At 42.3% G+C, this 26,112-nt stretch overlaps 1 protein-coding gene across 1 annotated transcript in view; it reads right to left on the reverse strand.

Annotated features, from left to right (window-relative positions):
* The window catches only part of LOC103276439 (cyclin-dependent kinase 6), a 185,554-nt gene extending 164,366 nt beyond the window's left edge, over positions 1–21,188 (reverse strand). The window contains exons 1-3 of the mRNA XM_021706895.1: positions 21,123–21,188; positions 16,434–16,459; positions 14,477–14,612 (exon numbers count right to left, since the gene is read on the reverse strand). Coding sequence (XP_021562570.1) covers positions 14,477–14,612; positions 16,434–16,459; positions 21,123–21,188 — 228 coding nt within the window. The remainder of the gene's footprint in view (positions 1–14,476; positions 14,613–16,433; positions 16,460–21,122) is intronic.
* Between the last annotated feature and the right edge of the window lie 4,924 nt (positions 21,189–26,112).

The raw sequence follows: 26,112 nt of genomic DNA on the forward strand, positions 1-26,112 counted from the left end.
CTTCCAAGTTCTTCCAGACTATAAGTATCCAATTTAAATATGCCAGAGGTAGTCAAGGAATCCTATACATGGAACTCCCCTGCACAGATACTTTTCAGAAATGCATGCCTTTTTGGGCTAAGTCGAGGATACCTATACTTATTAAGACAGCCTTCCCTCCACTCAGATGCTACCCTGCAGAGGTTATAAAGCTGCACAGCTGCTCATGGTCTGCCGACCAGCCACGTGGTCCATCTGTGAATTGGAACACTCTGAATCGTGTGTTACAAGGCAACCAGTGAGCAGCTGGAGATAGCACAGTTCCAGCTCTGCTTCCTGGGGGCCTCGTACCAGAAACAGGAGAGCAAGACCCTTAGCATGGCCTTCCTGTGGCTAATAAAGACATGGCGAAGATCTTCCAGCCCACTTTCCTGTACAACACGTTCCCCCGTCAGCAAAGGTTGGGACCTCACTATTCTGGCTGGAGGAGAGACAGCTAAATGGTCTCTGAGTCTGCGGAGGGGACTCTCCCGCTAGGTCAGCCCCAGGACTCATGCTTCTGCCCTAAGAGCGGCTGCTTTGACAGTGCATAGGCTCCCGTCGCCAGCAGAAACACAGCAACCCTATTGTGGAGACGGTGCAGTCTGGGAGCAAAGCTTTTTACTTTGTTGTGTGGTGCCAGTTTTGTAAACCCAACAGGGCATGTCCAGAGCTGCATGAATCTCTGTGTAAGCAACGAGTCCTCAACAATTTTCACCTACTGTCATCCACACTGGTCTATTTTCACCTTCGTATGTTCGGAAGGCCAAAAAGGAAAGGTGAAAATGATAAGAACATACATCCAATCTCCCTTGTATGGCATCCCTTCTCCCTCCATCCCCCACTTAATTGTGAAGAAGTGCAGGTTGTCTAGATTGCCAATAGCGTTTCGAGTCTCAAGTTAAATATTTTACTTCAGGAAAAATTGGAAAGACATCTGAAACCCCTTCATTAAGCCAGTTCAGCATTCATAATGTCTTATCTATTCACAGGCAATATCCCTGCACCAGGCCAATCCAGGATTTGAAAAGAAACGTTCCTTTTTTAGCAGGCACAGAATAACAATCACTTCCTAAAAAGCCTTTGCTTTTTAAGTATATAATGTAGTTGCTATGGGCTCATATTAACAAGAACACTGCCAGCTGATTTTAAGTAAAAAATACTGAAAATTCAGAGACTGTTCAAGAAACCCCCATATCAGTCCCTGCCACTGCAGTCAAAACGGGTTTACTTTACTTTAGTCTACATGTGGACATTCATTTAAAAATTTACGACTTGCCAGTGATTACGTTCATTTACAGTAAAGCAAAACTTCTTCATAGCCCAGCTGTACTATTTAATGATGAATTGTTGACAAGATGAAAGGAGGTAACAATGGTGTCAGTCTTATTACAAAACTTCTATCTTTTTTTTTTTGCTCCTTTAATTTATACATTAAAAACTGACAATTGATTATTTTCCAAAATCAGTCCTATTGTGTTGCTTAACAGCAAAGGATGTAACACTGTGTTGTGAATTCTTATGCTGGGCTATAAAAAAAGTCCAGATGTGAGAACTGCAACTTTTCTGTAAGAGAGGACATTCCCTATTAAAATATATGTTAAAACCCTCTTTTGTTGGAGTACAAAAATATTGAGTTGAATCATATGAAACTGTCACTTTTGTAGGTGAAAGCAGTTAATTATTGGGAATTTCATAAAGTTTAATGTAGGAGCAGAACATACTCATTTCAGATCACAAATATGAAGAACCCATACTACTCTGACAGAAATACACACTGTTAGCATTTTAGTATATTTCATGCTCATTTTTCTTCACATGTATTTAAAATAAATTCCCAAATTGGGATCACACTATATATACAATTTGGATCTTGTATTTCTTTAGGCAATTATTTAAAAATATGAGTTCTTTTGAAACATTCTGTGAAATGTATTCATTCCACAAGATGAATTTTCGTAACTTATTTAATCACACCCTAAACACTTAGGTCTTCAGCAATGGGTGATAGTGGACTTCTCAGTTCTAGTTTGAATTAAGGAGACAGTCGTGAAATTAAAATGTCTCCAAGGAGTGCTTTAAGGGTTCATTCCATACCACCCATATTCACAGAACATCTTAACTTGAGGATAATTATTTCCAATCAATCTACATCTGACTGCTTAATGTAGACTTAACCTTATTTTTAATGTGTATTTCTCTAATTATTTGGGAAGCTGAACATTTCTCCTACATGTTTACCAGCCATTCTGTGTCTATGTATATCTTTGAAAAGTGTCTGTTCATATTTCAATTCATATCTAAAATTGGGTAATTTTCTTTTTCTTAGTAGTCTGTAAGAACTTTTTATATTAAGGATATTAAACTTGTGCCATCCGTTTTGCAAATATTTTATCATTTGCTTTTTAGTTTTATTTATAATATTTTAAATTTTACAGTCTAATGCATGAATCATTTCCTTTGTGATACCTTCTACCGTTTTTCACACTTAAAAACTCTACTCCAAAATCTGATAAATATTTACTTATATATTGTTCTATCATTAAAAAATTAAAACTCCCTCATACACACATAACTTTTGAAACTATAAAGTATTCAGACTTTACACAAATCATAAAGGAGGCCACGTGCATCGTATCCAAAGCTGAAAGTGCTGTCCTCAGCCTCCTAACCAGCACTAAAGTTACTAAATCAGGCCTGTTTCTAGCAAAATTTACAAGCAAACTCAGCTGTCTCTTCTCTAAGGAAAATTTTCTCTGTACAAAGGGTTACCTCGGCACAGTGTCTCCATTCTTTCACCCATGACTCCATTCCTAATTTTCTATTTTCTGGCAGCTGCTCTCCAACTCACAAATAATGCATGTCTTTGTTTAGAGTTCCTTAAAAAAACTGTATATTCTAAATGCGGAAGAAAGCTCAATTTATTTTACTTTGAAACCTGAGAAATCAATAACATGAACCATATGTTAATTACGCAACTTGGTGATAAATAAAGTAAGAAGTCCGGTGAAACTGTGAAGAAAGTGATGGTGGAGCTGAAACAGAAAAGAAGCTCTTTCTCTGGGAGTGTGACGCTTGTGTAAATCTCTTCACTTGGGAGGACACCAAATACAGCCTTTTCTTAATTTATCCCAATGTAGCTTGTGTTTTTCCAAGTTCCCAAGTGTTTTCAGGAAGATCTCGCAGCAAAGATAAGATGCATATCCAGGGCTGTTAGTACAGTGGCAATGTTTAGGAAAGATGATATCAAAGACAAAACTTAGTGGATATTGATGTCCTCTGTGTTGTGCGTAGTTTTGCACAATAGACGTAAATCAACTCACCTTTAATATCTGGCTGAAACATTAAAGGACCAGAGGTTTACAAGATAAATTGCTATACTAGAGTAATTCTCCTAAAGGGGGAAACAATAGTTAGCAATGTGTTTCAGATATTTACTCAGCATGATCATGCACTTGTAAGAAAGTTACTGGGGGTTTATTTACAGGACACAAATCTCTCCCTTTTCCTGGGACTCAGTCCATCAGTTCTCCCTTGGATCACCAGTTTATCTCTTCCCTCTTCTTGGACCCAACCCTCCCGATCTGGAACATCTCTTGACAGAGGAAGTGGGCCCTCACCTATAACTTCTGCACCATCTTAGTTTGTGCAAAAACACAGCTATGGGTGATGGTGGACTTCTCAGCTCTTGTCTGAATGATAAGAGGTGAGACAGCAGTGAAATTAAAATGTCCCCAAGGAGTGCTTTAAGGATTCAATCCATATCTTCCACATTCACAGAACATCTTAACTTGAGGATAATTATTTCCAGATCAATCTACATCTGATTGCTTAATGTAGACTTAACCTTGAATGCTGCAGTTCCTGAACTGTGTCACAGTAAAACCGCCTATGCCTTGCATCCCCAATCTCTGCTCAATTCTATTTTAGCTTTCCAGTCTAAAAGTGTTGTGACTATACTTCAGTAGAATGATAAATATTTTCGTTTGTTTTGTCCAAGAAGGAAAAAATCAACAAGTATGTTCAGGGACAGCAGTGGACAATGGCATATACCAAAATCAGTAAAGCTACTAGCTTGTATTTGTCAAGGACTTAGAATAATTGGAAGAAAACGAGATTCTGAGCACTCATGGCTTCCAGTACATGAGCCTCAAAAAGGGTGCTGTGCTTGGCCGCAGTGATGTCAGCACCAAAAAGCTATGACTATGATCCTCTTAATTTTCATATAGTTTTTGGTTTCTTACCTATAAAACATGGTTAGGAATTCTGACCAATTACACTTGCAAGTCTGGTAATCATTTACTAACTGAAGACCACAGAAAACTGTGAAATTATTAGTGTAATGAAACAAAAAGTAACTTTCAAAGATTAAATAATAATGTGTGGTGGATGCTTTTGGTAATGGAAAGATTTCTGGGTGAGTTAGGAATTTTTTGTTAGATTTCTCACATTCCTAAGCATCTCTTTAATTCATATCTCCTACTAATGAGTTATTGCTTTCCAACAGAACATCTTAAAGATAAAACCTCAGTGCTTTCAAACAAGTTTCATACATACGTGACTTTAGTGAAATGCCACACCTGACTTCACCTGGGCTTCAACTGGCTAAGCCTTCAGACAGGCTGGAGTGACCTACGCGCAGGCAAGCAAGCATTCCAGAGGTCGCAGTTCTCAGAATGTGAGGGGGGCATCTTCCAGTCCCCGCTGGGTCACAGGTCAAGTGGCAAAGGAGTGTTTCTTAAGTTGCATCCCCAGAGGGCATTTACGAATACTCCCTCCTGAGATTATGCTTGGGAATGGGGAATCAGTAGGGGCAGGACCTACAGGAGCACCCCAGGTGGCAGCTATGCTGGTGAGTAATGCCCATATCTGGAGGAACACAGCATGGCACTCACGGAGACTGCACACCCTTAAGGAGAAAGTAACTCATTTTGTGAAATCTGGGGGGCTTCGTCTCCTTTCCAGGCATCCTAATTAAGCTGACCGTTGCGTGTAGTAACAGTCAAGGAGTTCTGTTTTGCCTCCTAAGACTTCAAGTGTCTTGGTGCTCAGATGTGAAGTACCTCGTTAAATATGTGACTCCACCATCGGCCGGCCATGGTCACCTCACTCACCACAGGGGTGGATCTCTGTGGAGAATCTTGCTCTTACAGGAGGAAGAGCAGAATAATGGCAACTGCACCAATATTTCACATGCTGAAGACGTTGCATTCTTGCAACTAGCACTATGTGTTTGCAAGGCTGCATTACACAACTTTTTGTTGAACAAACTTATTCATTCAACAAATATTTACTGGAAAACCAATAGTTAGTTTCATAATTGCAATGAAAGGAGTGTTTAAACTTTTCCACCCTGCTTAGGAATGAGATGTTATCTTAAATAACTGATGGATACTTTCTCTATCTGCCTTTCACTAATTTAAACTTTAGTGATGAGAATACTGTAAACTGCAAGCAATTGCTCTTGGAGGACAGTGATTTTTAAACTTACAGAAGCCACAATGCATGTGAGTATCTGAAATTTCTGGATGAGAATAATAAAAATCCAAATGAATAAATATAGGATAGTATTTGAAATTAGATTTTAAAAGATAATTTAACCCTTTGGAGTTTGTACTTCTCATGATGGTAATGGAGACTAAATCTGCATACAATGGGGATTTACAGAAAGCTATCTTTAAATTAAAAACCACATAGAACCACCAAAGTACCTTCTAGAAACATATCTCTGAGAAACGAAGATAGAATCTAAGATTCACGGCATCAATCAGTCTCTTCATTGAACTTGGTCCTCTTAATATAATACATATTTAACAGTCCAACCTTGGGAAAGAACTATTTCTGGAATTTAGTTAGTATTTATGGAACTTAATCAGTACTACATTAAGGGAGAAAATGACAGGTCTGGTGGAGATCAGCTAGTAGTTAGAGTCTACCTGAAGCAAGCTAAACAAGCAGATTCTCAGTTACAATACGCATGATCCCAGTGTCCCTGCCCAGCACAAAGACGTGATTGTGTTGAGACATAACACCTAAAGCTTATTTTCCTTAGTACAGATATTGTCGAAATCCATCTTTGGGAAAGGACCTTCCCTCACATGTACTCGGGGACACTGACACCCACATTCTGGAGTTAACGGAAGGTGAATATCTGGTACAGGTGCAGACACACGTTTCCCAAGGGTCCTCTGCATTCTGTGCAGTGTGCTGGCCTGGAGATACTGCAGGGAGCTACAGTCCTGACTCAAAGTCTCATTTCTGGTTGAGGAAGATAAACAGCAAACATAAAAATGAAAGGGCTGCAAAGGGCATAAAGCAAGACGACGTGGCATCAGGTGATAAATCAGAACGCCATGTGGAGTTGTCACTAAGGGGATCAAGGAGGAGTGAGGACATGAGGGGTCAGGAGCCACAGTGCACCCCACACAACCTGCCACTAACACCCATGCTCAGAGCTGGACATACAAGAGAACAGAGAGAAGGCCACGGAGGCTGAGAGGCAGGGTGCTGAGAATGGGGGAGGAGGCCAGGCTGCAGGGTTGGGGCTACCAGAGAACGTGGGACTTTTGAATATGTTCTACAGGTCATGTAAAGTTAAGTTTTCAGTGGGGGTGGGGGTGAGAGAGCTGTTTCTGCTTTACTAAGGTCCCCAGGTGGTTACGCAGAGGATGGTCCATCAAGCAGCGCGTTGAATTAGGAAGCTGGTTGGGTGGGCTGGACTAGTGTGTCAAAGTGTAAATGCTGAGATAAAACCAGAAGTTCTTACTGATGGACTGGTTGGAGGCTGTGAAGGACAGCAAGACATCAAAAATGGTGCCTATCTGCGGGGTTCAAATAGCGGGTAGGTGGGGAGAGGATTCGTGGTCAGTGTTTTGGCGAAGAGACGTCAAGTGTTTGGCTGAATATCTGCATCAGGAGCATGAGGAGTAAGGCCGGGGAACAGATATTTAAAGTTTCTGGACTAATGACATCACTTGACCAGAAAGCACAGCCAAGGAAGAAAAGAGGGCTGACTGTAAAACCTTGGATGCTCCAACACTTAGAGGAAGAAGGGCTGGAAAAAGGCACCAGAACCAGGGAGTTTACGCCCACACTAAGTTTAGGTGAGCACTATCCCTCTTTCTCTGCAGAACTTCACTCTGCTGTTTGTCACCATGTTGACCTAAATGGGCTTACACTACCTGCAGCTTCTGAATGGACATGATAAACAGAGTCGATGTCTAAGGTGAGGAAGCATTCTCTAAAGAGATTCTTGCTTATCTGCTATTAGCTTAATCTAAGTGTCCTTTGTCTATTCAGTGAGTCAGTATTTATTTAGTGAGTCAGTCTTACAGAGCCTTTAGAAAGAAACTAGATTTTTTTAAACCCATATTTCCTGTTGTGGATTTAAAAATGCCTAGTAACTAACTCTGTGATATTTGTTATTAGAATAACATCTGTTTGCACCCTCTGTCCCTTTCCCCCAATAATCCTCCCAGTAGCATTCTCAGCTATTGCCAGGGCTGGGAATCTGCAAAAGGATTTGCTTCTGAGAGAGAGTCCTAAATTCTAGATTACCTAAAAATGTTCTCTCTGAAGAAGTTCCTTGAGTTACTGCAAGTTTTTCCTTGGAACGAAAGATACTAGAAGGAACGATGTGTGTTTCTGACTGGGGGAGGGGAAAACAAATGAAAATCACTAGTAAGTGAACGGCAGATAGCACTTAAGATTGTTTCCCTTTAAAGCTTAGATCTGGGCTTACCAGTTTGGAGTATACATTAAAGCTCACTCATTCTACACTTCCCCCTAAACTGGAGTGCACAAGTTGTTGATGAACTGGCCTTTTGATCATCTCTCCTGTCCCACTCACTAGGCAAGTGCTGGCACTACTGAATTTAACCCTCTCTACTTTCAGGCTGGCTGCTTAATGCGTGCTTATCAATATCTCCTTTAGAGAAAGACCCAAAGTATGGGTATGCATCTGGGGTGAGGGTGGGAGTTGAGGGTAGTAGTACTGGGGGGGTCAGGTTGTAGTTTATGTAAAGAAAGCATTTCTCTTGAGTCAAAAGATTATATTCAAAGCTGACTCTCCACAGAATATAGGTCACATTTCTGGCAAACTTATAGATACTTGCCTTTTAAAAAACAGAATGCTTCTGAACACCACCACTAATATACTATAAATGATATGCCCTTTATAAGGCACAATAAAGGTCTAGAATGTGCATTAATCAATTAAGGTAAAACATTATAATAACCAACCCCATAAAATGCTGCACTGATGCAGAAGGGCAACAGAACTAACATGAAAGACCCTTGGCTCATGCTGTAGAGAGGAAGCTGGGCAACTTTTCAGTACCCAGGGATGCTAAGGTGATGAAGTAGTTGGAGAGGAGACAGTGAAGGAAAATGATGTAGAATCACAGGGTCTTGAGTACCAAGAAGGGAGTAAACCGTCTGGGAACCCAGGCAGGCAAGCTGGAGGCCTTGAGAGCCCCAACTGTGCTGTCTAGGGGAAAGTGCTGTGAGTTGAGGCCCACCTTGTAGGAAAGTCAACACTGGCATGATCAACCTCTGAGGTCCTTTACACCAACATTCCTCTCTGTTGATGAAAAGGGATGCCATTGAACAGATCTCTCAGGTATCTTTCAGATGGGCACTTTCTATTAAAATTATTTCCTGTCACTATGAAAAGCAGTTTGCATCAAACACCAGGAGACATGTGCGTGTGTGTTTTTAAAAGCATGGTCTATTCAATTAGTCTGGCCATGACATTTGATTGAAAAAATTTCCTTCCAGGATCTTTATTATGACGGTGGAGCATTTGTTCTTTGAATCTCTTGCCTTGTTTTTGGGATCACCTTATTATGCAACATCTGCTCTGAATTTCAAATGTGATAAACAGGGTATGAGTGTCGGTGGTGGCAGATGGCTAATGACCAGCAGCAACAGGGCATTCAAGCCTGCCTTGTTTTCTGGGAAGCGATATTTTCATGTTAATTTGTTCTGTGTCCGGCAAAGATGAGGCAAATCACCTGCTCGTAATTCAGGCACAGTGGAGACCACCAGGAGCCTGGAGGGGCCGCAGCTTGCTTTCTGCAGGAATGAAGGGAGAAGAGGGTCTGGGGGACTCTCCTCATCTGCAGGGCAGGGGCCAGTCGTCACTTTGCATTATGTCAGACTGAGAAAGATGAACCAGCCCTGGGCACCCCACACTGACATCAGTGCCACTGTTTACCACACACAGATATTATTTGTGAAAACAGATACTTCCCAGAGGCAGAAAACAGGTGCTATTAAGAGTGTGTGTCAGTCTCTGAAGTCTGGGTTTTGTAAAATAAACCTAATAGTCCATTTTATCTCTTACTGAAAATATTACAACCAACAGAAATCCCTAAGAAACATTCAATTGAAGATAAAATGAAATCTAATTCACAGAGAAAATGACCCACACAGACACGTAAGCCTTGAGCTTTCCTGGCCCTTTCAAGCTCCCCAGTATTCACTTATCGTAGAGATACATAAATAAAATAAGACTTGTATTCCAAGATTGACTCATCAGAAGAGGCCATATGGTCTTGAGCTAAGAGAACCCTGTTTTGTTTTAGAGGATGCTGGTCTCTGTAACCTTTCGGTGCCTCATGCTTGTGAAATTGTGTGGCCAACTGCATCAAACATGCTACATCACAGAGTGTCCATGGAGCAATACTAAATCCTCAGAGAGTTCACAGGAGAGTTGAGAGTCTGGGTCATGTCCTAGGACACGAGAGGTGTTACACAGGCAAGCCTAAACACCAAATGCATGGCTCCGTCAGAGGGCGTTGCACTTAGAAAACTCGTACCAGAGAGTATGTTTCATAAGCATCTCTCCCCATATATATCCTGCTGTACGTGGTTCTTTTTCTGGGTAGCAGTCACAAGTGACTAAGGAATTGGTGAGAGAATGTATTTACGACTCTTTCTGACCCTCTCACATAAAAGGGCAGAAAAAAGCACGAAAGTGAAAAATAAAGATCAAAGAGCCCTTTTACCTTCATAAAGTCCCACGAATGGAAAGTGCTATTCAACACAGACACTCCAAATTTATCATGAACCCTAAAAGAAGAAATAGCAATCCTTAAGGTGTCAACTGTTGCCTCCTGAGTTTAAGCATGGAAGTCCAGGAAGACAACATTCAATCTCAAACGATCCACCAGAAATTAAATAAAGGTGGCACAGAGCTCCTCCACCATTAGACAGAGCCAAACATAAGATTCTGGATTAGAAAGAGGGAAGCAAGATATATCAGTGAGAAGCCAAGAGGTGGAATCAGAAGACCGACTTCATGGTACAGCGCCAGCCAGCCCCTTATGTACACGTCCTCAGCAACCAGAAGCAGACATACCTGTAGGACCTCCACAAAGAGACCAAAGAAGAAGATGAAACCCAAGACGAAGAATGACATCGATGCACGTGTGTTTATTTATTTATTTAGAACAAGTGTATTTAACAGTGTTGGGAAGAACCACCATGACTTATTTCATTCCCAGGAGCTCTCAGTGACAATCTCCAGATCAGGCCTGTCCCTTTCACTCACTTAACTAAAGTCTAACGTGAGCACTGGGCAGTCACTCTGCGGTTTCTCAACTCCAACGTTTACAAATACATAAGGCTTTGGGGGCTTAATCTCTTTTTTATTTTTTAAAAACAAATGGCACTGAAATGCATTTGAAAAACTGTTAAGTGACATAAATTAGGTGGAAAAATAAAGCCACTGTGTGCTTTTCCAATAAACATGTTGATAAAATAGTGAGCAAGAAGGTTATACCCCACAACATCTACTAAGTCACATGAGGGTCCCAGTTTGATCCAGCACAGCCCACCCAACACAATACACTTCCTGAATATGCACGAGAATACCCTGGACTTCATGGCCACTGACAGGCGAACAATACCTCAGGAAATATGGAGGGACAGGAGGACAGCACCTCAGGAAATGGGGAGAGGCCAGGTGAACAGCGTCTCAGGAAACAGAGAGGATAGGCGAACAGTGTCTCAAGAAACATGTTGGAGACAGGTGAACAACACCTCAGGAGACAGGCTGAGACAGGGAAATAGGGTCTCAGGAAACATGAGACATGGCACAGGTGACAGCATCTCAGGAAACACTGTGGGGTTGGAGAATAGCAAATGTACACCTCACGCGCCTGTGTGCATTTCCTCTCTTCTCTTATATTCTAAAGTACTTGAGTGCAGGCTCACAGCTAATTCAGTCTTGTGTCCCTTAAGTTCCTGGCACAGGCCCCTCCTGAACAGAGTAAACCATCAATAAATATTTGTACAAATATAAGTCAGAAAACTCTTGCTACAACAAAGTGTTCTACATAAAGACCCAATTTCTGTGTTCCCAGTAAGTTTTTCATAATAATGACATTTGCTTGATCTAGTGAGAGTCTCCTCCAGGGGAGCCTCCACAAACACAGGGCGTTTCTGTTCTCTGAGTGTGCTTGGAAACTTCAGTTAACCGGAACCCAACAGGCCGGAGCCTTCCACCAGCAGACGTTCATCCTGCATTCCTATCCTCAGAACACCTCAATTACAGAAGCAAGAGGCACGTGCTTATTAAAAATCAAGTTGCATCAATTATATGTTCAGTCTAAAACTATCCGTTTGATGGTTTTATTATGCTTTCAAATGATTATCTATGTTTTCAATAGAACTTAAAGTGTCACAAACACTCAAATTAAAAAAAAAATCCCGTATTTAATAAGTAGGGGAAGTAGGTTAGTATAGCTCAGGAAATTTTAAAAATTAAGAATGAAGACAAGAGGAGTCTTCTGGTTAGCCTTTAAGTTAGCAAAAAGTGTTCAATTAATTATTCACTTTTGCCTCCACCTCTCAAAGTGCTGGGATTTCAGGTTTGAGAGAAAAAAACATTCACATGCAAATTAATTGCCTGAAATATTTCATTTGACGACAGCTTTATTTTACTGTGAAAACATGGACACACCATTAACCACAAACCTTCAGTAACTAGAGGTCCCCACCCCTTCCTCACCCTAAGCAGATCTGGTCACTATGGGACCCGTGGAAGGGCTGACCCTGGTGGCTGGGGAAATTTAACAGCCTCCAGGAGAACCTCCTCCTCAACATAGAAGGAAATGACATTATTCCCTTTCCTGGAGGACGAATGAAAAACTCAGAAAAACGCCTAACGCTTAGTAAGTCACACTGTTCAAACGCTTCTGATGACAAGCACCCCTCTCCCAGTCCTGCCTCAGCCCTCACCCCACACCTCTCTTTCCCTCTCCCCCCCTGCTGACTGCCTCTGCTTGCTCTTCTTTCTCCCTGCCCAGCCCTCCATGCTCACTCTTAAGCATGTCCTATCGCATCATTTCTTCTCCTGACTGATGGTGCCTTGTCCAGCACACCCTCTAGCTTATCAATGTGGTGGGGTGCAGTGATGAGTCTGTGCAGCAAGCATGACAGACACATCACAAAGGACTCCACTCAGTACCCTCCAAGATCCACGCAGATGGCCACGAATGACACAAAATATATGGTACCTCGTCCCCCTGCAAAAAAAAAAAAAAAAAAAAAAAATGATGTCCCAAGGTAACTTGGAACTAAAACATATCAGAAGAAGCCAATGATTATTTTGATAGTCTATGTTTAAGTGGTGGAAGTCATTTAAAAAATAATTTTGAAATACTTACGTCTGAAAAAAGCTTGACAATACATCTTATTTATGGAGTACCTATGTGCATAAATCATTGTGCAAGGCACCGTTGGGACACAGGATGAATGCGTAAGATTCGACATAAGTCATCACAATCAGAGGTAGAAAACACCATAAAGAGATACAGATACGCAGAACAAGTGTCATGAGGGAAATGAGATCACGTCCACTGTAAGAGTCTGTGAAATGGTACATGAGATAGGACTTGACAGCCGGAGGCAGGTAGCTACTGGTGGGGGGAAGCAAGAGAAATGGCCAGAGAAGGAGGTCGTATGGCAGGAAGTTATGGGTCACATTCAGAGAGTGGCCATCATCCAATCTGACTGGAAAACTGAGGGTATGAAAATGGCCTGCACCCTGCTCTGCATGCTGGACATGGAGCTTTTGATAAATTCATCAAGAAAAGAATTGAAGAACTAGGACTGGAACAGAACGTGGGAGGATACAGGGGTGTGGGGGCAAGAGGGGACCAAGAAGAGGTCATCAGGTACACCTACACCCAGAGGGCCATACTGTCCCTAAAACTGCTCAGGGAGAAAGGGGACCACTGCTCAGAATAATGTATTTTTATGAAAGCCAGGTGGAAAATTATCCTCAGTCTTAGTCTAAAACAAAAGGAACTAATCAGTCAACGTGTCAAGTTCTCAATGTGTCAGTATCTGAGGATGGTCATCCAGCTATCCCTAAAGGACAGTTCTTACTTTGCTGAGAAGATACATTATTTTCAGCTACTTAATTCATTCTAGAATGATGCTGCATTCTGTAACATTTCTAAACAATGAAAGATAAAGTATGAAATCTGCTTAGTTAAGCCACCTAATTCACAGACACAAAGAGCTCTTCATGAAGACCTGCACATGACGTCCGCAAATGTAAAAGATTGACTGGGTAGTCCAGTTATGCAGAACCCAAGTAGGACTTCATGCACAAAACTTCATGCACAGCTTCTCCTACAGCAGAGGAAGAACATCTAGACAACAGACTGCGTCTAGCTTGATCTCCTCAATGGACAGAAAGCATATCTTAATCATCTTTGAATCCCAAGAGTCTGGCATAGTATCTGCTACTCAGGTGTTCTGTCAATGTTTTGTGAATGATAAAAATAGAGATAGACGGGCGTGACAACTGATATTTCAGATGTATGCAAAATAGGTTGTCCAGGAGTCAGTAGACAATTCTAATACACAATGTGCACATGATTCAAGCCATGTTGTGAATTCCCGTTACGTCCCTCACAGACAATAAGCCAGCAGGAAAAGGCTGACCTACAATTACTAAATTATATGAAGTTAGCCCGAGATAATGTACAAATAGATATTTTGCAACGTTAGAACTAAAGGGTTTTTTCAACTAGCCCTAAAGTTAGTGAACTAGAAAGTATCCTATTAGGTTGGCACAAATGTAATCGCAGTTTTTTGAACTGTTGAAATTTGCCATTTGATATTGGAATACAGTCTTTTTTTTTTCTTATCAGTTATCTCAAATTTAATTCAAAAGACAGGTACAGATGATGTTAATAAGTTTTTAAATTAAAAGGCTAACAGTCAAGGAATAGTCTTAATAAATGTGGTTATGTTGCATATTCCACTTAGTTGATAAACTGGAATATGCCCCATTCTTTGAACATTTTCTTTAGTTGATTTTTAAATGATATATTGAGTTCTAAAAGCTCTAATTCTGGCAATTTTCACAAAAGAAGACCATTGCTCAACAGCCCGTCATGGTAATCTGCCTGGCCAGCAGAAGGATGATGCTTGGTACCTTTATGGTTTCAGTGGGCACTCCAGGTTCCGGAACTTTATCCAAGTAGGTGGTCAAGTCTTGATCAACATGTTCAAACACCAGTGTTAATTTGGTTTCTCTGTCTGTCCGTGACACCGTGCACACATCAAACAGCCTAGAGGAAAAAGAAAGAGATTAAGTAGGTGGCAAAAGCAAAGAATGCAAATCTTGTTCACATCCCTCAATTTCATAATAAGAAGAAAAAGGCCAGTACTGATCATTCCTCATGATTATATGTAGATACCTACAGAGAGGTGACACTTGGACATCAAGAAGGAAGCTCAGGAGAGAGTACTCAAAGCCCTTGGCTAAGCAATGAGGACAAACAGAAGGAAACACAACAGGCGCATGAGACAGCTCGGAGAGCTTCCTTGGTTAAGACCTCAGGTAGAGCTTGCCAGTGGAGGTCATTTCAAAAGCTTGCAGTCTAGGCAAAATGTTTCCTTGTAGCTCATAGCTGAACAATTATTAGAGACTAAGCATTCTTTGGAGACTGTACTGTAAACTAAGGTGTCACAATCATGTCTATGCAAACAAGTATGTTGGAATATGGAGAAATTTAGTTTATTTCTAAGAGACCCTTCTTATCCTTCTAAGTCAAATCATTTCCCAGAAAAGGGCCTAAGTTCTTGGCTGATTCTCAAATTTCAAATACCATGCTAATCAACATTGTGAATCTTTTCTTTTTGGGAAAATGCAGGTATTGGTAAGCTATTAGGTTGGCGCAAATGTAATTGCGGTATTTGAATTGAAATTTGCCATTTGATATTGGAATAAAGCCTTAATAAATGTGATTATGTTATATATCATTTTAATGTGCATTTCTTGCTTTATTTATTTATTTTTTGCTGATGACTTGCTGTTTATTCTAGGCAACAGAAATGATGTTAGACAAAAACAAAATTGGAGTGATTTTCTTATTTGAGTTTAAAATGGGTCATAAAGCAGCGGAGACAACTGACAACATCAACAACGCATTTGACTCAGGAACTGCTAACGAATGTACAGTGCAGTGGTGGTTCAAGAAGTTCTGCAAAAGAGAAGAGCGCCTTGAAGATGAGAAGAATATTGGCCGGCCATTGGAAGTTGACAACGGCCAACTGAGGGCAATTATCGAAGCTGATACTGTTCCAACATATGAGAAGTTGCCTAAGAACTCAACGTTGACCATTCTACGGTCGTTTGGCATTTGGAGCAAATTGGAAAGGTGAAAAAGTCAGTGCCTCAGGAGCTGCCGAAAATAAAAAAAATCATCATTTTGAAGTGTTATCTTCTCCTATTCTGTGCAATAACAATGAACCATTTCTTGATCGGATTGTCCCATGTGATGAAAAGTGGATTTTATATGACAACTGGCAATGACCAGCTCAGTGGCTGGACTGAGAAGAAGCTCCAAAGCACTTCCTAAAGCCAAACTTGTGCCAAAAAAAGGTCATGGTCACTGTCTGGTGGTCTGCTGCTGGTCTGATTCACAACAGCTTTCTGAATCCTGGCGAAACCATGACATCTGAGAAGTATGCTTAGCACAGTGATAAGATGCACCGAAAAAGGCAATGCCTGCAGCTGGCATTGGTCAACAGAAAGGGCCCAATTCTTCTTGACAATGCCCAACCACACTTTGCACAACCAAGGCTTCAAATGTTGAACAAATTGGGCTCCAAAGTTTTGCCTCCTCTGCCATATTTACTGATCTCCCGCCAACCGACTACCACTTCCTCAAGCATCTTGACAACTTTTTGCAAGGACAATGCTTCCACAACTAATAGGATGTAGAAAATGCTTTCCAAGAGTTTGTCGAGTCCCAAAGCATGAATTTTTGCACTGCAGGAATAAACAGACTTATGTCTCGTATATAATGGTTCCTATTTTGATTAATATAGATGTATTTGAGCCTACTTATAATGATTTAAAATTCACAGTCCAAAACCGCCATTACTTTTGCACAAACCTGATATACTGTCCCTAAATGATAAAAAAGACAGATAAACAAACATTATAATTAAGTTTGGATGGGTGAATCCTGTTTCTTCTACAAAACCTTAAAATGAAGTTAAAATTTAAGTTTTACAAACAAAGCCTCCAGGAGTTAAAAGAATTTTCAAGCCAAAGGACAACATTCCCTTTAAATTTCAACCACAGCATATGATTTGGCAAACAGATTCTCACCAAATGTTTGAAGAATCAAACAAATGGATCATAAACAAGCTGTATGAAAATTTCTTGATGGGAATGTAATATAAAGACTAAGAAGACAGGGTGCAGTGGCTCAGCTCTGCAATTCCAGCACTTCGGGAGGCCTAGGTGAGAGGACTGCCTGAGCCCAGGGGTTCAAGACCAGTCTGGGCAACTTGGTGAGACCTCATCTCTACAATAAATCAAAAAATAAGCCGGGCGTGGTAGCGTGCAGCTGTGGTTCCAGTTACTTAGAAGGCTGAGGTGAAAGGATTGCCTGAGCCCAGCAGGACGAAGCTGTGGTGGCTGTGAGCATGCACTGTACTCCAGCCTGTGCAACAGAGTGGGACTCCAACTCAAAAAAAAAACAAAAAAAAGAGAATAAGAAAGACTGATAAAATGCTTTCACATTACTTTCTTTAATTTATAAAAAACTGAATAAAGACCCTTTTCAAAGCAGCACACTGTAAATGAGCTGCAGCGCAACCACGGAGGCAAGGGCCAGCTACCGCTTACCCATCTGCACATGGCCTGCAGCCCCCTCACTACATCTACTCTGGCCCTTGTGGGCTCGCACTCAGTACTTCTCTGTGAATCTAAACCAAACTTTAAAGGAAACTAAGAAAACATTGTATGTTAAATCTGGTGGGGTGAATGACAGACCATCAACAACTACACACACTTCACAGCCAGATCCACACTTGGTTTAAATTATGGGCAGTTCTACGACTCCATTAAAATCTACAAAAATCACCTGAATTTTTTCCTCACATTTACCTACTTCCAAATATTCTGACCTCTAATATGTACTTATAAACTTAGTGGTTTCCCCTCGTGTGACTTATTCTGGAAGAATGTTCTGATAAAGTAAAAACTCCTAATAAATAAAAGATAGAGCCATAAGCCATATTAAGTCCTACACTAAAAGACACGACTACTGCCATGCAACATTTGGGAAGTTTATCAAAGTGACTCTCCCACTTTGGTAATTCACACTTATCCACAGGCTTTCTTGAGCCACCTTATTTCTATTAAACCCATATATGAGGGCAGCCCCCCAAAAAACAGAATTGTCTTTTGGAGGGTGAGCTCCTTGTAGTGCAGGCTTCCCCCGCTAGGTAAGTATTCTAGTGGACCAGCTAGCGTTGTTGTGAGAGGCTGAGTTCGGCTTCAGTGAATTTTTTTTGCGTGTAGAGATTCTTTCAACACGTTTGTCCATTTCATGATGGACAATTTACAAGTGCACCTGCCCACATTGTGCTGAATGTTCAGCAGTTTTTAACCAAAAACAGCATGACCCCTGTGCCCTACCCACCCTATGCACCCGATCTTGCCCTGAGCGACTCCCACCCCGCCATGAAAAAGTCCTCAAAGGGAAACGTTTTGCCGATGTGGAAGAGATAAAACAAAAAATGGCAGAAGCACTAAAAGGCATCAAAACCGACAAATTCAAAAACGATTTTGAGCAGTGGAGAAAGTGTCTTGATAGGCATATTGCATCTAACAGAGAGCACTTGGAAGGTGACTGAAGATTCAATATGTGAAAATAAACACATGATTTTTTGATAGATAAATTCCAGGTTTTTCTACTCCCCATGGACTTCACTTTTTTCTTCCTTTTGAAGAAGAAAAAGGAGCTCCATGTCACCAGCCTTCTTCAGAGTGGTTGCTTCTAGTTTTGTAATCAGCAATGAGCCTCAAATGGCAGGTACTAAGATCAAATGCAAACATGGAAACTGGACCACACCACCCCATTCAGCTGTGCTTCTTGAACGTCACTTTGAAAATGTTTCCTGCTATGATGAATGCATTTAATGACAGAGGATGCCGTTTATCACTGCCTGAAGTCAACAATGATTTCAATAACCCCAGTTCTTACTGCATTTATGTTTGTAAGCTACGTAAGACACTTCAGTAATTTCTAAAACCAAAAAAATTCTTATGGGGTTGTAACTGGAGAATAAAATGCTCCTAAACACTGCTGAATGCTACACCTGCCCCCAGTGGTGGTCTCAGAAGGGAGTGGGCAGCCCTGCCGGGGTGCCACTGCCTTGCTGCTTGAAAGCACTTTCAAGCTTTCTCTGCATGGCACAATCAACCCATCACACTGCTCCTCAGAGTTGAACAGCTGTCTTTAGAATATTAAGATTCGCGGGTGCCACCTGTAGCAGTCAGACCCCATGAGTGACGTTCAGGGACGATCAGATGTGGAAGGTGAGTGCCCAGAGCCACTGCCCATCATCCTGACGACAAGCCTTGGAGAACAGGTGCTCGTGTTAAAAAGTGGAATTTTAAAGAAACGTGTTATGATGGTGTGTGGAGCAGGACTTTTGTGTCTGAATTCTAGTGTATATACTTGCATTCATCAGAAAGAGTGCTACAAGAAGGGAGGGTCTGTTTGGGGCCTGAGGAGATGATCCTCTTGACTGTTGAGGTGCTGTTGCCACCATCATGTGGGACACAAAGAAGACTAGGTTCTCATGAGGCATTCACAGCGGGTACTGGGCAAGTTCAAGTTTTGGGAGCATCTGGACACCCTTCCTTCCTTCTTTTTTAATTTTTTTAGTTTGTCAGGGTCTCAGGCTGCCCAGGCTGGAGTACAATGGTACAATCATGGCTCGCTGCAGTCCCCAGCTGCTGGGCTCAGGTGATCCTCCCACTTCAGCCTCCTGAGTAGCTGGGACTACAGGTGTGCACCCCACATCCAGCTTATTTTTAAATTTTTTGTAGGGGCACGGTCTCGCTGTGTTGCCCAGGCTGGTCTTAAACTGCTGAGTTCAAGCAATCCTCCCACCTCAGCCTCCCAAAGTGTTGAGATTACAGGCATGAACCACCAAGTTCAGCCAGCACTCCTCTTTCTGACTTCAGTGCTGGTTAGACATCAACATCCTTTAGACCCAGAACTCCATAGAAAATAACTGAGGAAATACTAAACTCTGATATTTTGTCTGACAAATCTAGTTTGGTTAATGTTTAGTAAACATTATTGTAGTAAAAATTAAGTTATATTAGTCACGATGGGTAGAAATGCATTTTGAATCCACAATTGTAAATATTAATCTTAGAAATCTTATAATACATTTAGGATGCTTTTTCATCTACAATGACTCCCTCTGGAATTACTCCAAATCAAATAATAGTCACTGTGGTGGGCCATAAAGAGAAGACAGAAGCATTAATAAAGAAAGTAAGTTTCACAGAAAGCACTGAGCTAAACAAGAACTAAGATCCCTGGTACTGGGCTGGAGGTTAACCATTGGTAATGTATTTAGACAAACCAGTGGGGAATGTGCTAGGCTGACCAGAACCCTACACTTGCAGAACTGAAGCGCCAGGCAGGGCTCTGGACATCTGAACGTGGTCTCTGGAAATAACTTCAACTAAATGATTCCTCATGTTCACCAACATTTTAAGATGCTCTAAAACATGTTTGCTAGATATTCAGTAAATTCATAAAAATGCCATTTCAAGGATTGCATGACTGCAGTTCCATATGAAAAATGTAATCACACTTGAGTATGAACTAAATAGCTCACATGACTTTTAGAGGAAAAGAAAATTGCTGTTCAGTATTTATCCATTAAAGCTGGGCTTAATGCAACCCAAAAGGGTGTGTGAAAAGTGGTTATCCACATTTATTAAGGCTCTAATTCAGTGTAGCTGTGCAAGATGTAATACAAAACAAGCAGATAGGTTGGTACTGTCTCACAGGCTGGCCAAGCCCCTAACTATCCCATAAAGTAAGCTCTCTTGTTGATTCCACTGCCCAACCTCAGATGAGGGCAGGGAGCAAGCCTTGCTGGCCAGCCCAGTTCTCAGCCTCCCAGCTGTCCCAGTGATGCGATGACCTCATAACAAAACATCTCCGTGAACTAAGCCAGCATCCGACCCATTGTGGCTCTTAATGGTTGCTTCCTGCTCATGTTCTCAATTTAACTTGTGTTCTGGATCTGTTGCACAGGCAAGCTGCCTCCAGCTGATGGATGGGATAACATCCAATTGGTCTGGGATTTCCAAAGATCACAACTTACAAAGGTCTCCCCAACAACGCACTTTGTAAACACAGTCCTGCCTTTCTATTGTGGTTTTAATAAAAGGGAAATCTGTATTATATGCTGTGATTAAACTCTGACCCATCACAGGAAGTTCTATGAGAATTTTTCCTGTGGCTTTTTCCCCCATTCTCTCGAATGTTTGGACATCAAATAGTTTAAGAGCTGAAAGAAGTCTGGCACAGCTGCCTAGGAGCCACACAAAATTTTATTTGAACCGGAGCCAGTCCTGGGAGTCGAGAAGAATTCTTTTGTTTGGAATATCCCCTTTGGTTCATGAGGCATACTCTGTGGGTCTGGCCTGATCACCACATTCGCATTCACACACCTCATGCGCCTCTACCAGTGGACATGGGCCATGCGTTCTCTGTTCATGAGACATGAGCTGTGAGTGCACTCACTCTCCAACACTGATGGGGCAGTCCAGAAGTACCTGCCACCACTAATGAGCTGCGCCAGGAGGACATCGCGATGCCAGGAGGTCGAGGTTGCAGTACGCTATGATGGTGCCATGCACTCCAGTTTGGGCAACAGAGTCAGACCCTGTCTCAAACAAAATAAACACCGACAAACACCAACAAAACACCTACAAACACCACCCAGCACCCACATGCGCTGGCACCACTCTCCGAGCGAGTTTCCAAGATATGGCAGGTATCACCTGAGAGCTTCACTACCTAGCTGCTGGAAACAAGACTTACTTATAAAGTACATGTCAAGACACATGACTGCGTATTAATACCAAGGACATTTCATTAAACACTACGTGCGACTTAAGTATCATATCACAGAATGTTTACTCTATGGCCTACTATAGTAGACTTCGGGTGTGCTCTGCCTTCCCAGCACCCATTTGCCTCTCCTGGAAACCCCATCCTTGTTTTCTGTGAGAAACTACTCCTGCCCCAGACTCAGGCAGCATGATTTTGAGGCAAAGGCCTAGGGGTGGCATGTGACCAACTCTGGACAGAGTGACAAAGACTGACTCAGGGAAGGACAGGACCATGAGAATCAGCCCCTGGAATTCTGCTGGACCTTCTGAGAGAGTAAAGCCTTCTTTATATCAGGATTACCAGATTGGTCGAGCATCAGCAGCTGCTGGTGGCTGTCATTGCCTCCTGTTAGTGAGTCTCCCATAGATGCAGCCAGTCCCAAGAGGGCCAGAGCAGAGGGACAGCAGCAAGGGGCCCGGATGACACTGTGTAAGCACCCAGACTCACCTGGGCCTGATCTACTAATTACGTGAGCCAGTCTAGTCCCTTTACTTACTCACCCAGTGGCAATTGGGTTTTTATTGCAACAGAAAACTATCCTAAGACAGCTATAAATACTCTGAAATGACAGTATGATTTCAAAACACCAATATCTGATCTCAAATATGTCTTAAGACAGTAGACAAAATGAGACAAGCGGTGGCAGTGTCCTCCAGTGATGTCAGTAGCTCCGTCCTGGCTGGGGCCTAGCCACCTATCCTAAGTGGCTCCTCCGTCTGCTTGTCCAGGCAGCAAAAGTAACTGATTCAGTGGACCAGGTTGACCCGTCTCTCCCCAAGAACAGGCAGCTTCTCCCCAAACTCTACCTAGGGTTCCTGGTCTGACCACAGTGATACTTCATGGAGAAAAATAAGAGAAATCAGAGAAAAGAAGAAGACAGACAAGCTCATCAGACAGGAATACGGAACCTAGAAGAGGAAAGGACTCACTGGGTAACAAAGTGAGGAAGGAAGGAGAAGCACTTAAAAATAATACATAGGACAGGCACGGTGGCTCACTCCTGTAATCCCAGTGCTTTGAGAGGCTACCTGACGTCAGGAGTTCAAAGTCCGTCTGAGCAACTCTTGTCTCTAAAAAATATAAAAAAATTAGCCAGAAATAGTGGCATGTGCCTATAGTCCCAGCTACTCGGGAGGTTGAGGCAGGAGAATTACTTGAGCTAAGAGGTCAAGGTTACAGTAAGCTACGATTGTGCCACTGCACTCTAGCCTGGGCATCAGAGCCAGACCCTTTCTCAAACAAACCAAACAAACAAAAACTAATACACCAAAGACAATTAATCGAAAAGTTGTGTCCAGTGTGCAGAGGCATGTTCTCCTGAAGTTCTCAATCAAATGGCCCCTCTCACTCTCTACTGCTGGAGTGGAAATGCATGGAACATCAGCCAACAGGCACCATACAGCAGAGAAGCCCGGGGCTAATACGAGAAGATGGCCCCCCGCTCTGCAAGGGAACAGGAGTTAACGCCTTCCACTTACTAACTCACTTCAGTCCTCAGGCTTAATGAGAGCATTCACAGAAAGTCCCAAGGTTAATCTCTTAATTTTAGTTCCAGCTTCTATCTACACTCATCGGCACCATGGCTATGGGAGTTAATATCTTCGGAATTTGTTAACCAAAACATGTTTTACACGTGAAGTGGGACTCCCCAAATTGGGCAAGTTGACTAGGCACAACTTGCACCACAGTAACTATTGAAAATAAAGCAAACAAACTGTGTATGTGAAACAGCCCCGACCACATGATCAGCAACTGGTGAGCTCCTAGCCAGGCCACAAGAGAGCCACTCAGGAGGGCTTGATGGGCACCCGGAAGCCTATCTGCGGCTCTGTTTATACTCAACATGAACTCCAGGAATGGACATTAAATCACAGTATTCAAGTTGCCTTCACACAAGCACGAGAGGCACGTGTCCATGACCAAACATGAGTCCTTCAGACTGCTCTTGAATTCATTTTAATGAAAGGCAGAGAGAAGAACCGGTTGCGGCATCACTCTGTCAAGCCAAATATATGCTTTTATGGGGAAAAGAAAATCTTGCTTTAGAGCTAAAACAAAGAAGGAAAATTGTAGAGACATACCTGTTGTTTTACAGGGAAGATAATGGTGTCAGGGGCAAGATACTTGATATGTGAACCGAATCACCACATGGATCATGATCTCCCCAAAGACAAGAGAGAGAAAACCCAGGCAGCCAAGCCATAGGGAGGTGAAACTCTTACTATGAGTCCAGTTCCAATGCAAAATGGCTGTGGAAGTTCAAAAGGGAAATCAGGCCAATGCTACAAAAAGAAGAAATCTGCCAACCAAGAGAAGTAGGGACTGTGAGGTCTACAGTGGAATAAAGAACAGCACACCCACCCCAGCTATTGCTTGGCAATGGGCACTGCCTTTTGCCTCTAGAGGCTGCTACCTGGACATGATGGGTTTTTAGCCTTTTTCTTATACAACAGTTACCCAGCCAACCACTTCACACGCACAGATAGGGCCTAAGGAACAAATGAATTAAGAGACCCCAAAACCTGTGGCACCTGGCAAGAGTGCAGGATGGGGGACCTCAAGTCCCAGGCCTCACTGGGAGGCAAGAGATTACAGATGAGCAAAAACTAAAGGCTACTCTCAGTGGGAAGCACCTCTGGGTATTTGTGCTTGTTCTTTTCTTCTGATTCTCCACAGCACCAGTGCCATGTATGACACACAGCAGGTGAATAGGAAATGTCTTCTGAATCAATTGAATTTTTCGAAATTATAATGTAGGGAAAGGTAAAAAGTGGAACTGCACACTTACACATGTGAATTTTATGGCATGTGATGCATATCTCAATACAGCTGTTAAAAACAGAAAGTAGAGAGATGGTGGCATACAGGCTTGATGCTTTGTCTGAAGCACAGAGACAGCAAGTGGCAGAGAAGGGTTCTGAGATCCACTGCCTGGCTGCAGTCAGGTTTCCTATCAGCTCTGTGTCCGACTGCCGTGTCCAGCATGGTACATGGCTTGCACGACAGTGGGGCCATGAGGGTGCAGACCCTCTGAGACAAATGCAGCACTCTGCTGTCAGCACTGTGGAATGTCAATCCCCACACATCTTTGGTGAGCTTAGAGATCCCAGCATAGACAAGGCGGGCTCCAAAGAATCAGAATTATTTTTTGGAGGGCAAACAACAGTAATACAGGCAAAAAATTGTAGTCCAGGCTTTCCCTGCTGGGTAAGTGTTCTAGGAACCCATCGGCATTCGTGGATCAGCTAGCATTGTTGCAACTGGCTGCATTCAGCCTCAGTGAATTTTTTTGGAGATTCTTTCAACACACTTGCCCACACCACGCTGAGCGTTCAGTGGCTTTTGACTACAAACAGCATGACCCCCATGCCCCATACTCCCAATTCACTCAATATTGCCCCAAGTGACTTTTTATTGTTTCCCCAGATGGAAAAAGTCCTCAAAAGGACACATTTTGCCCATGTGGAAGAGGTGAAACAAACAACGGCAGGAGTATCAAAGGCATCAAAAGGGACGAGTTCAGAAACTATTTTGAGCAGTGGAAAGAGGGTCTCAATAGGTATACTGCATCCAAATGGAGAACACTTTGAAGGTGACTAAAGTTTAAACATGGAAGGTTAAACAATTTTTTTTGAATGAGAGTCACACTGTTGCCCAGGCTGGAGTGCAGTGGCACACTCAAGGCCACCGCAGGGCTGGGCTCAGGTGATCCTTCTGCCTCAGCCTTCCAAGTAGCCAGAACTACAGGTATGCACTACTACACCCGGCTAATTTTTTGATATATTGTAGAGATGAGGTCTCACCAAGTGCTCAGGAGGGTCTCAAAACCCTGGGCTCAGGCAATCCTCTTGCTTCAGCCTCCCAAAGTGCTGGGATTACAGGCTTGAGCCACTGCACCTGGCCCTACAATTTTCTATAAATAAATTCCAGGTTTTTCTGGGTCCCTGGAAAAAAAAAGTTCAGAAAACTCACAGGAAATTGTTAAAAGCTGAAGACTGTTGGTCTCCTAAGCCTTCTTCCCTTGAATAGTTAGAAAATTAGCACACTTCAACGCACCTGACAGAGCTTGGCCAAGAGATTCTGATCTCAAAAATACACGAGTTAAGTGATATTTCTAAAAGCAGAATGAACAGCTCTGGTTCAAGTCAGATGAGCGCAGAACTTTCTGGACTGCTTTCAACAGCAGTCCTCTGTCCACTTCTGACCTGTCAAAGCTCCGTTTTCCAGCCTTGGACCTCTCTTGAGGAAAAAAAGACTGAAGTTGAAATCAGACAGCCATTGGTGATGAAGACTGCTGGTCTAGGAGAGAGCCAGCCAGGCCAAAAATCCCTCTTGACCATGTTCTTCCTAGATGAGCAAAATACCCCAGCACTAAGCATGCAGGCACTGATGATGAGCTCTTATCTAATAAAACAACCCCCAAAGTTAACTCCTTTTAAGGAAACATAAATGACAAACATATAAGAAAATGTTAAACCCTAGTAGTATCTTGAAGAAACAGAAAGGAAAACATCAGTGATATACTACTGAAGCCCTTCAAATTGGGTTAAAGAACTTGTTTAATCCTAAAACTGCACAGCATTTGTGAAAACGGTTTGTGAAAATGGGCCACATCACT

Source organism: Carlito syrichta, unplaced genomic scaffold (assembly GCF_000164805.1).
Source record: "Carlito syrichta isolate Samal-C Ts95f unplaced genomic scaffold, Tarsius_syrichta-2.0.1 Scaffold316198, whole genome shotgun sequence".
In the NCBI taxonomy this organism is placed as follows: Eukaryota; Metazoa; Chordata; class Mammalia; order Primates; family Tarsiidae; genus Carlito; species Carlito syrichta.